The 13,338-nt window shown below is 35.8% G+C and overlaps 1 protein-coding gene across 1 annotated transcript; it reads left to right on the top strand.

Annotated features, from left to right (window-relative positions):
• The first annotated feature begins 5,038 nt into the window (after positions 1 to 5,038).
• Positions 5,039 to 8,436, top strand: LOC140147963 (uncharacterized). Its single transcript, XM_072169809.1, has 2 exons — positions 5,039 to 5,263; positions 7,110 to 8,436. The coding sequence occupies exon 2, from the start codon at positions 7,143 to 7,145 to the stop codon at positions 8,430 to 8,432; it is 1,290 nt and encodes a 429-aa protein (XP_072025910.1). The 5' UTR covers positions 5,039 to 5,263; positions 7,110 to 7,142; the 3' UTR covers positions 8,433 to 8,436.
• The last annotated feature ends 4,902 nt before the right edge of the window (positions 8,437 to 13,338 follow it).

Here is a 13,338-nt window from a genome sequence, read left to right as displayed (position 1 = left end):
TGAATAGGATATGCTCACAAACCCATGTAATAACAGCTATTGACAAACTGTTTACTTACCTGGCATAATCGAGTGAAGCACTAATAGTCCACCTCACAAAGTGAGGAAGTCTATCGAACAAAAAGGCTGGAAGACGTTTCCTCATGTGGTTCTGGTGCCTTAAAGAACTCGTCCAAATTTGGTTCTGTTAAACAGCAAGAACTCTTGATCATATTGATTCTTTATGGTACACGCTTAGACAAAAGGTTCTAAGTAGAACCTTAGAAGGTTCTTGAGCTGTCATGTATGTAGAAACTGAAATGTTTCTACGAAGAATCGAAAAGGGTTCTGGAAGGGCTAGAAAGAACCACTTTAGACCTGAGAAATGTTCTGGATTTTGTGATCTTTCCATTTCAAGAACCCTATTCTCTTGAAGGTTCTACATGATAGCTAAGAAATCTTTTTCTATAAGAGAGTACGTGAACGACTTGAAGTCTTAAAAGATTTTTTTGTTTCAGTTAAAATGTCAATGTGTGCATGGATATAATCCAGGGCCGTATTTACCACGAGCCCAGAGGCCAGTAGGGGGCCAAAATTGGAAAAAATAATAATAATAAAGGAAGTTTGAATAAGTTGTAATGTGCATATTGCTTTGATGAAAATGAAAATTGCATATTTGTGTTCTAATGACACAAAACTAGATTCGTCTTTCTCACATTTTTGATTTTTTTTTCTTCGTTTTAAAAATATACTTTAACATATCCAAAATTATAATCAAATTGAGGTACCTATGATTACGACCTTCATGCACATTTTACACTAAACTCAGAATACAATTTGCCGATTTTACGGCTCATTCGTGGAGTGCGGTCACATATGGAACGCTCTTAGAAAAAGTCAGTATATAGCAATGTGTGTGTAAAACCTTTCAGTATGGTGTGTATAAACCATTCAGTATAGATAGCAATGTGTGTATGAACCTTTCAGTAGATAGCAATCACGGTATGCATGGTATGTATAAAACCTTTCAGTAGATAGCAACCCAGCAAACACAAAACGTTTTCGACATCATTCGCAAAAGGTTATAAAAGGTTGTCAGAAAACGTTTAAATGTCGGGTTATATAAAGGGTATATTAAGAGTACAAAACGTTTTAATAACCTTAAAAACATTTTTGATAATCTACTGCTCAGCAAACAAAAATGTTTTACAGAAAACGTTTAAATGTCGGGTTATATAAAGGGTATAAAAACGTTTTAATAACATTCCAATAACATTTTGAAAACTTGATACAAAACATTCTAAACAGAATGTTATTTGGGGGTTGAAAAAATATTTTGCGAAAAATGTTTGCCCAAAATATTTTCAATAACGTTTTAAAAATGTTTTCATGACCTTTGTATAACCCGACATTTAAATGTTATTGAAAGGTTTTGAAAAAAAATTAAGAACATTTCTGTGTTTGCTGGGTTCAAACATTTTAACAGTCATAATGTTATTTAAGTATTGACACAATATTTGGGGAAAATGTTTGTAAAAATAGTTTACAATAACATTTTTTGAAAACATTTAAAAATATTATAGTTTTAGTGTGTTTTCATACAAAACGTTTTAAAACGTTATCATGACCTTTATATAACCCGATATTTTAATCTTACTATAAATAGGGGAATGTTGTATGTGGCATATGTCAAAGGCTCCGTCAGTTTCAATCCAAATGTTGCCAAATTCATACGGGAGACCAAGGAATATACGGGAATGTGTTTAAACTTTATTTGGTTGAAAACCGTTTAGAATTGGCCTCAAAATCAGTGAAAATGGGTTAAAACGGGATTTTTGTTATGAAAATCGGTTGCCTACGCGTCACTGCAGCTGGCCGGCAGCGCGTCGGCGCCGCGTGCGTAATGCGCACTACGCCAATGCGCGCGTAAACGGCGCAGAGCCACGCGACTTGCGAGCCAGAGACCAGTGGACATGATAATATGGAAAAGGGAAAAATAAAGGACAAAATGGTACATGGACGTCACGGAATTATGATAACGGGTGAACACGTCCGCAGACACGCTATGAGAGGACGTAATAAATACGGGGAAAGATGCGTGTTGTATAAACAACATGAAGCGGTAGGCCTACTATAAAGAAAAATAAAATTTAAATGAGGACAAAAACGGTACGAGTAATAGGCCAACGGGTTAAAGTAACTAAATGAAACGGGAACGAAACAAAGAAGGAAAGAAATTAATCAGGAAATGTAAGAAATAAAGAAGCTAAAATAGCTTAAAATAATGAGAACAGAATTAAATAAAAAACATGGAAACGGGAAATCACAAGCAGCAAATAAAAAAGAAGCTAAAAGGGAAATGTAAGAAGGAACATAATTATTTAGAAATTAATGGGAACGGGGTTAAATAAATAAATAACATGGAAACGGAAAATCACAAGCTAAGCAGAAGAAACTAAAAAGTAGAGACAGATTTAGATAAATAAAATGTACCTTTTCTATGATTCTACCTGTTCAGTAATTATTCCTGTTATAGTGAACGCTCTCATTTACTCATCTAGCGGGGACCCGTGCGAAGCGCGGGTATCCCGCTAGTGTTATTAAAACGTTTTTACCTAAACCAAAAGCCAAAATATAACTTATTTAAAATGTTTTTAAAACGTTTTTGTGTTTCCTGGGAATGTGTGTATAAAACCATTCAGTACGTTGCAGATAGGGGTGTGTGTGAACAAGTATTAACATAAATAACGAACACATGTCAAAGATTTACCACCGAGAATTCTCTGTGGTCATGGTGGTAATATGTACACGAAGAACCCTTTTAGTTGTACATGGCAGCTATAAGAAATCATTTTCTATTAGAGTGTACGTTAACGACGGTCAAACTTGAAGTCTTAAAAGACCCAGGGCAGTATTTACCACAGGAACCACGATAGGGGCCTAAATGTTGAGAGGAAAACTAATCCTACTTTAAAATAATAATATAATGATAATAAATTAAAAAAGGGAGTTGAGGAAGTTGGAATAAGTTGCATTGGGCATCTTCCTTTGGCTCTGTTCTAGGCCACAATAATTGTCCCAATTTTGACACATTTTAGCATTAATAAAAATGGTACATTATCTTTGCAAATTTGTCCAGTCAAGTACCGGATAGGCGGGCGGTTTTGAAATTAGAGAATAAAGGTATTGCTTTTGGCCTCTATCGTCTCATATAACACGGGCGACATCATTATTTTAAGTAAAACAACGGGCGAACACTTTAATTCAAATAAAAATATCATAAGTATTAAAAATTTTAATCAAATTAAATCCTACATTTTACAAGAAATTACCCATAGCTTAAAATCGATCAGTCCCGTTTTAAGTTAAAAATTAAAAAGTAAAGACAGTGTGTCATTTAAATGCCATTTTGTCTTAGGCTATGCTAGCACATCTCATAATATGACAATGACAAATACCAAAATCTGAATTTTGATGATTTTTACGATCGTCCGGATAAGCAAATCACTGAATGGGCCTTTTAGTCCCCGGGGAGGTGCTTGTCGCAGCCTGCCGACGGCGTTGTCTTTTAATGACATTTCTTGTTTTCTTCTTACCTTTTGGGGGGCGTCTCGTGCACCCTGTACACATATCAGATTGGTGTAAATCTGCCGCAGAACTACACAATGTATTAGCCATTGAATATGCATTATTCAGTTTCAATTCCACAGAAATATTGTTTTTTCCATTACGCACGTTTTTACGCTTTTGTCAGCTTTACAGGTCAGCGCACAATCCAGTGTTGCCTGAAAACTACGGTGATTGATCATTAAAGGCACGTAAAAATAATTGTAAGGGTTTTTTTTCTTAGCGCGTGCATGTTTGCCATAAAATCATGCAATCCTGAGATCTATAGTTTGAAAGAAAAGTGCTGACACTATAAAAATGTGAGAATTTTTTTAAACAATAAATTATACATGCATACTGATCATGTGCTGATGGAACTTCTTCATGATGTGTATAATACTAAAGGCCAAGGTACGTATCTACTGAGTATTTGCACAGTCGTATCAATATTTGCATGATTAATATAAACTATCCTATTCCTATGTCTGTCATCATAAAAAAAATATCGTTGTATCAAGATGGCTTTTACTTGTAAGGAGCTTTAAAGGAACATTTCGTTGATGATGCAATCTAAAAGGGGGATGAAAGTCACGTCGGAAAAGCTCGGAAATATCTGAATATCCTGGACAATTGTGTTAAAAGGTTTTGAGGACGAAGTTGGACTTGACCTTCCCGCCAATTTTTTAATTGTTGTATTAAATCGTTCCAAGATGACAATAGTTTTCCTACATTAGGACTATATTGTATTGTAACAAAAAGAGCTACAAAGATGATCAGTGATTAAACTAGCAAAGCCAGGGGCGTAGCCAGCTTTTTTGGTCAGGGGGGCAAAATAAAATTTTTGGGGCACAGACGAAAAAAATTACAGTTGCATCATACAATACATAGAGACAAAAGGCTTTATTGGGACGATGTGCGCGCGTAGCGCGCAAAAAATGAGTATTTTACACTATTTTCGCCCATTATCAGGATGGAAAGGGCTTAATCTTTGCAATATGCGCGCGTAGCGCGGAAAAATTGTGTATTTTCGGGGTGAATTTCGGTAGAAAAGGGCTCCTTGCCCCTTTTCTTTTCCTTTGCCCTTCTGATTTTCCCTTTTATTTTTTGTCAGAGGGCACTTTTTTCTTTCATTTTTTGTCAGGGGGGGCACTCTGCCCCACCTGCCCCCCCGCTGGCTACGCTACTGAGCAAAGCTGTATATAGGGAATTGTTATTATCGTTAAACGGTTAGGTGAAAGATGAACAGGTTTGGCAACTCGCTTTGACACTCTGATTTGTTACGATCATGTGACACTGATGTCAATATTTATATAGTGAATGGAATAGTAGAATATCGCCATTGCATACTCTTACTAGTAGTACATGTATTATTCTTTTTACACTTAAACCATTCTGTGACGACAATCTACTTAGCACATATAAACGGTTTTCGAACGAATAACAGAGAGCGCGACCAATCTGTATTTTGGCAAATACAGTATATGAAACTGGTCAGCTAATACGTGCCCAAGAGGTTCATACCTTTGGTTAAAACATCCAACTGTCTACTAGATGTGTGCATGTAGCTTAACATAATCTCGGCACTATGTGAGGAGGATTCAACCATTATAGTCATTTGTTTTTGAAGGTCATTGAATCAACGAGTTATTTTCCATGCGACAATTTTGAAAAAAAAAAGGTACGTAAAAACCCCGATACTTTCATTTATTATTGAAAATAAATGGTAAATTGCTTTTCGACCTGGCTTTAGGTAAAACGTGCTTCACATTAATATTGTCGTAGATGCGTTATGAGCTATTATGTGTGACTCAGAGGTGTGTGACTATTGCCCGGGACTATTTCAATTTGCAATTGCGTTTTGTCGATATCACTCGTCGATAGAATTGAATAAAATTACATGCATGCAGACGACAATCCGGGATGACAATGCCGGGTAATACAAATAAGGCTATGTCGATAAAAGCATGAAAAAAATATTGTTTATATTTTGCATATAATTTGTCAACACTTGAACATATATGTTTGATTCAGGGAATGTTTTGCAGCAGCAAGTTTTCAAAAAATATAATATGTTCGTGAATGTTATCATGGACGTCTATGCAAGAGGCATAACTTGATAATGCTCCATTTAGAGCTGTGCAATAATTATGAGCCCTGGGGAGGGTAAACTTGGTGGGAGGGCAAGAAATTTTTGGCGAGCTGAAAGAGGGGGCAAGCAATTTTTGGCAAGCCGAGAGGGGGGCAAGCGATTTTTTGCACACATTCATGGGGCATCTTTTAAATAAAACGCTCTAAAAAGGCTTAGGAAAACACTATGGAAACGCTTATAAATAAGCAAATTTTCCTGCTCGCTGCGCTCGCAACGTGTATCTAGACAAATAAGGTTTGCAAATTGGGATGTATTATTCGCAAAAGGTTAGAAAAGATTGCCATAAAACGTTTAAATGTCGGGTTATATAAAGGGTACATAAAGGGTATAAAACGTTTACTTAACATTCAAAAACATTTATTGATACTTTAATGCAAATATTCTAACATAATGTTATTTTTAAAAGCGTTGACAAAATATTTGGCAAAATATGTTTGCAAAAATTATTTAACAATAACATTTTGACAACATTTTTAAAATGTTGTTGTAGTGTGTTTTCATACACAACGTTAGCGTTCTGATGACCTTAATATAACCCGACATTTAATGTTATTAAAACGTTTTTACCAAAACCGAAAGTCAAAATAGAACCTGTTTGGGGAATCTTTTTAAAGTAGTCAAATGTGTAAGTTCCGGGTTCTATTCCGTTTCCATGGCAACAATCACCCTATTGAAGAATTTTTCTCATTTTTCCTAAAAATCTCATATTTTATAACTAGCTTTGTCGCAAACTAAATCGGGGAGGGGGCTCTTAGTGAAAATAGGGGTAGGGATGTTCCTCAGATTCGGAGTGCATTTTCAGTCATAGTTTTGTGATGCATTTTGATTTTTATATATTTTGGGTTTAAGAAAGAGTGATTTTTTTAACAGGTAGGGACGCCTATTTTCCGTAAGTAACATAACCGCAGGTTTAAGGGCTTTTTTTTTACAAAATTTAGCATTTTCAACCATTTTAGGTGAATATTACTTAAAGTTGGTCAAAAGATTATATTTATTTTTATTTTTTCATTTTTTTATTTTTTGGGGGTTGTTTTTGTTTTTGTTTTGTTTGTTGTTGGTTTTTTTGTTGGTTTTGGGGGGGTTATGTTCTCCATTTATTTATTTTAATTTTAATTTTTAATTTTTTTTTTTTTTTTTTTTTTTTGGGGGTTGGGGTGGGGTTATGTTCTCCATTAGCTTCGCATCAGAGAAACGATCACTTTCAAGATCTTTTAAGAGTAGGTATACATCAGAATAGACAAGCCATCAATGATAATTTCAACGCTGGCCGCCCATTAAAATATCCAGTATACAAAAATAAGAAATGTAGGACGACTGGGCGAATTTGATTTATTATTATTTTATAACATGATTTTTTGGTGTGCTTTTTCTGCAGATCAATAAAGCACCCGTCTATTCTGTACTGACAATGGAGGGCAAAGGGGAACCGGAGCACACCCATCGACCTGATCATTCGGAATCTTCATCTTCAGACGCTAATAATGCATCTGCAAACAGAAAACATAAAGAACCGGTCGAAGACGAATACCATGGCAGTGTAGTTGAAGATTCAAACACGGTTTATTCTGCAGCTTCATCCGATCATTCTAAAGATCATATTTCTCATTCTTCTTCTGGAGGCCTTCGTAGTGACTACGCCTCAGCAGATACATTAGGGTCTCACCTTGCTGGTGTTGGCGTCACAGATAACATGCTCAGTGTGCCTGAGGCTATTCATCGGATTGCATCTTTGGAAGCACGAATGGACTTGCAGGAGAGAGTTCATGAAATGACACAGCACGAGCTCACGGATACACGGAATCAAATTTCCGAGTTACAAGATAATCCAAAGACAACTGCCCAGATGCAAGACCAACTGAAGGCTCTGAGGGATAAAACCGATATGCATCTTTCAAAACTTGAACAAGATAAGGATAGGTTACTCATAGAGAATCAACAATTAAGGCAAGCAATGCTGGACAATGCTCTGTCGCAAGCTGAGAAAGAACGACGCATGCTTGCAGAATTTGACCGGAAACTGGAAGAAAAAGTAGAAAAGTTAAAGAATAAGCTAAAGTGTGTTTGTGAAGAGAGGGATCAAGTCAAAATCGAAGCTAAATTGCGGGAAAGTACCTTAAACAATGAAAAGGCAAGCTTAAGACGCGATCGCGACAACTGGAAAAAAAGAAGTGTAGAAGCGGATAGGGAAAACCAAACTCACGTTGAACATATGACAGAACAAAAGGAACTGCTGGATAAAAAAGAGAAGATTCTTATCAAGTTTGAAGAACAATGTAAAGTTGTAACCAAAGAAAATATACGGCTAAGAAGAGAAAACAGCTTCTTACAAGAAACCATATTTCACGTCGTTCGTGTCGGCTCCGACGCATTGTCCGACGCAGCCACCAACGCACCTCCAGATGTCGTATTTGAATGTTACTCGTGCCATAATACATACACCTCGGCTTCGCAGCAAAACAATGAAAACAATTGTCGGTTTCATCCATTACCGGCCATGCACTTTCGAGAATGGAGTAGATGGCCTATTGGTAAGGATGCTATTGAATCGGCAAGAAATAAACTGTATTGGCCTTGTTGTGATACGTTATCATACTCAAGACCTGTTGGTTGCTGTATGGGACGTCATCATCAATCGTGGGAACGGGATATTATAATGAAAACAGTCTTGTCTTCGAAAGAGAACTTAGATTGGGACTAAAACTTCTATGCAGAATCAAAGTTTTGGATGGTCAAGAGAATTTTCCAACTTGATTCATTAAGTTCTACTGCCTGAACAGAAATGATCTCATCTTGGATTCCCTCCTGGGGTTGGTATCTGGCAATTAGGTGACCAGATCACCAGCGAATAGTGGCAGTATGACACAAGATGGATCAATAGAATGACCTTGCCTTAAGAGGCAATTAGTGGTTTTATTTGGTTTGAAAAAGGAGGTGAGACATGATCAATTATTCTGTTCAGGTAGTGTAACCTAATGTGACTAGATAGTCAAATAAGATCTCACTAGATTTCCGGGTCAAATATGACTGATTCCTGGCATGATTTTGGGTTAAATTTGATTCGAAAAATCGAGTACGATCTTATTTTACTATTGAAATCTAGTCAAATCGAGTCTACATACGAGAGGTAAAATACCATTATATGTCGTCATAACCCCGGTTATACGTATTTGGTGTTGTAGCAATTACTGAAAAAGTGCATTTTTTTTTAAAACTATAGCCTACATGTATATTGACAATATCTGATTTTTTTGGGCACGTTTCTTATAGACTCCCTGAACATTTTCGTGCACTTAAATTTAATACCAAGTAAAACGTTGAAATTAGGTTGAAAACGCGTCGTACATGCATTTGAAAGTTGGCATTGACCATGTTAACGTTATTAAGTTATTTCTACCTATTCAAGTTGGAGGTTGAACTTTGGTTGAAATATGGATGGAATTTCAACGTTGTATCAAATTTTTTTTAATTTCAAAGTTTAAATTAATCAACGTTGACGCTTCATTTTTCAGCCAACCTATAGGTTTAATTCAAGTTAGGTTGAACTTCAACGTTGATATAAGGTTGACATCACAACATCCCAGCAAACCCAAAAATGTTTTTAAACGTTATAAACGTGCAATAAACGAGTTTGGGAATTGTAACATTTAAATGTCGGGTTATATAAATGTCATGAAAACATTTTTAATACGTTTACATGTTGTCAAAATGTTAATTACAAAAAATATTTGGCAATATGTTTGGTCAACATTTAATAACATTATGTTAGAATATTTTGCATTAAGTTTTCAAAAACGTTTTCTAAATGTTATTAAAACGTTTTATATCCTTTACCACATATTTATAAACACAACATTTAAACGTTTCCTGTAAAATGTTTTGTGTTTGCTGGGTCGCAAAGTTATAACCAAAGAAAATATACGCCTTAGAAGAGAAAATAGTTTCTTACAAGAAACCATATTTCACGTCGTTCGTGTCGGCTCCGACGCATTGTCCGACGCAGCCACCAACGCACCTCCAGATGTCGTATTTGAATGTTACTCGTGCCATAATACATACACCTCGGCTTCGCAGCAAAACAATGAAAACAATTGTCGTTTTCATCCTTTACCGGCCATGCACTTTCGAGAATGGAGTAGATGGCCTATTGGTAAGGATGCGATTGAATCGGCGAGAAATAAACTGTATTGGCCTTGTTGTGATACGTTATCATACTCCAGACCTGTTGGCTGCTGTATGGGACGTCATCATCAATCGTGGGAACGGGATATTATAATGAAAACAGTCTTGTCTTCGAAAGAGAACTTAGATTGGGACTAAAAACTTCTATGCAGAATCAAAGTTTTGGACGGTCAAGAGAATTTTCATTGATTCATTAGGTTCTACTCCTGAACAGAAATGATCTCATCTTGAATTCCCTCCTGGGGTTGGTATCTGGCAATGAGGTGACCAGATCACCAGGCTGTCATTATTCGCCGTCGAAGTGATGATGTAACAAGATTAATTACCATAGCAATAGATGAATACAATTTTTTAATAGATTACCCTGCACTACCACGTTCACGCGGTACCTATGCATTGAACCATAGATGTCAAAGAAATGCTTATCACTCGCGCCTGTAAGATTAGTATTTTTGACAAAAGAGGGATTATTCAATCTATGATTGCAGACATACACATGTGATGAGTGCAACCTGCTGGTAGTGCAGTGCGATCTATTCAAAAATTGTATTCTTCTATTGTTATGGTAGTTAATCCGATTATTACATAACTTCGACAGCAAATAGAAGCAGAATGTCACAGATGGGTCAATAGAATGACTTTGCATTAAGAGGCAATTAGTAGTTTGATGTTGATAACTCACTGCAACTTGAGTTATTACCTTCGATTTGGTTGAAATATAAGATGAGACATGATCAATTCTATTCAGGTAAAGTTATTTTCTTTAAACTTCCGTGGTCCGGGTACGCGCTGGTGAATTGCGATCGCGTAGAAGTGACAAGGTGGCCTACTACGCGCCGCGCCGAAGACCAATGGGTCAGCCGGCTTGTTGTCAAGTGCATTGATCAGCCAATCAGCGTGATTGTTTATTGCTTTTGTGTTTACGCTCGTGTACGCGATACGCACAGGCACGACCACGGAAGTTTAAAGAAAACTACTTTAGTGGAACCCAATTTGACTATTATTTCAAGTAAAATAACATCTCACTAGATTTCTGGATCAAATATGAATTATTCCTGACATGATTTTGACTAGGAAAAATTGAGTGTGATCTTATTTTGCTATTGAAATCTAGTCAAATCGATTGCATCGTTTTAAGAGTGTACATACGAGAGGTAAAATACATTCTATGTCGTCATAACCCCGGTTATACGTATTCGATGTTGTAGCAATATTACTGATGAAGTGCATTATATTTAATTATTGGCATGGTATTATAGTGCGGGTAAAAATACACATTTTGGTGGTTGTTTAACCTTCATACCACCTTCCCTTCTGGAGATATTGTATATTTCCCGTTTGGGAAATCTAATGGAATTTCCGGAAATCTGAACATAAAAAGAAGATTTAAATGTTTGATGTATACTAGTAGCATGGAATGTTCTTTACCATTAAAACCAAAGGGAACTGTTTTTGGGTCACTATTTTTGAGAAAAAAATAATTAACAAAAGGTGTAGCTTCGGAAATACTCAAAAAATGCAATTTCCCCGAATTTAATTGAAAATTCATAATTTAAAAAGTAAATGAGATATTTCAATTTTTCTTTTAGATTTTGAAAGCATTAGTCAAGTTACATAAAGTAGTGCAAACAAAATGGGCTCAAATATGATTGCAAAGGAGGTTTCTAGAAAAGGGGTAAATTTATTATGATGCAAAAGCCCTTACATTCACAAAAGGTGCGATATAAAAGATATAATAAAATAAATAGGAAGGCTTGAAAATTGTACCAAGCCTATTTTTTTAGTTTCTATTCATCAACACTTTATCCAAACCCAAATTGAATCAACCAGTAATACCACAATTTAAAAAAGCTGTTTTTCTCAAAAAGTTAAAAGTGGATGTTAGGGGTTTTGCAACAAAGCTCTTCATAAATTGGCAATATCAGAATTTTGGGCACATTTGTTATAGACTCCCTGAACATCTTCGTGCACTTAAATTTTGTACCAAGCATACACACAAACGTTGAAATTAGGTTAAAATAGCGTTGGACATGTATTTGAATGTTTATATTAACCATGTTAACATTGTTGACGTATGTATACGTAAGTTGTCAAGTTATAGGTTTAAACTTGGTTGAAATCTGGTTAAACTTTCAAAGTTGATACAATAAAACCTTATTTAGGTTTAAATCAATCAACGTTCACGCTTCATTTTTCAGCCAACCTATAGGTTGAATTCAGAATAGGTTGAACTTCAACGTTGATATAAGGTTGACATCACAACATCCCAGCAAACCCAAAATATGTTTTTAAACGTTATAAACGTGCAATAAACGCGTTTTGGAATTGCAACATTTAAATGTCGGGTTATATAAATGTCATGACAATATAAAACGTTTACATATTGTCAAAATGTTAATTACAAAAAATTTTGGCAAAATATTTTTTCAATATTATTTCAATAACATTATGTTAGAATATTTTCAGCAACGTTTTCTAAATGTTATTAAAACGTTTTATATCCTTTATCACATATTTATAAACACAACATTGAAACGTTTCCTGTAAAATGTTTTGTGTTTGGTGGCAAAGTTATAACCAAAGAAAATATACGCCTTAGAAGAGAAAAGAGTTTCTTACAAGAAACCATATTCATATATGTCAGCTCCGAGGCATTGTCCGACACAGCCACCAATGCACCTCCAGATGTTGTCTCGTGCCATAATACATACACCTCGGCTTCACAGCAAAGCAATGAAAACAAATGTCGGTTTTATCCATTACCGGCCGTGCTGTAATGGAGTAGATGGCCTATTGGTAAGAATGCTATTGAATCGGCGAGAAATAAATTGTATTGGCCTTGCTTTGATAGGTTATCATACTCCAGACCAGCAGGTTGCTGTGTAGGACGTCATCATCAATCGTGGGAACGGGATATCATAGTGGAAACAATTTTGTCCTGGAAAGAAAACTTAGATTGGGACTGAAACTTGTATGCAGAATCAAAGTTTTTGAATGTCAAGATAATTTATTCAGTTATTCAAGGTTCCACTGCTTGAACATAATTTATCTCATCTTGAATTTCCTCCTGGGGTTGGTATCTGGCAATGAGGTGACCAGATCATCAGGCTGCCATAAAAGAGACAGTATAACACAGATGGGTCAATAATTATAATGGCCTTAGTGGTTCGATGTTGATAGCTCACTGCAAGAGTTATATAACTCTTGTACAAGAGTTATACAACTCTTGTAGTGAGCTATCAACATCAATCCACTAATAAACTAGAACTATCTTTAAAAAAGACAACGCCATGGATGAAAAACTCGGTGAGACATGATCAAATCTGTTCAGGTAGTGGGACCTAATGTGACTAGATTTCTAGTCAAATAAGATCTCACTAGATTTCCGGTTCACTGATTCCTGACATGATTTTGGGTCAATTTCA

Source organism: Amphiura filiformis, chromosome 1, assembly GCF_039555335.1.
Source record: "Amphiura filiformis chromosome 1, Afil_fr2py, whole genome shotgun sequence".
Classification (NCBI taxonomy): Eukaryota; Metazoa; Echinodermata; class Ophiuroidea; order Amphilepidida; family Amphiuridae; genus Amphiura; species Amphiura filiformis.
This window is presented reverse-complemented; position numbering and strand designations above follow the sequence as displayed.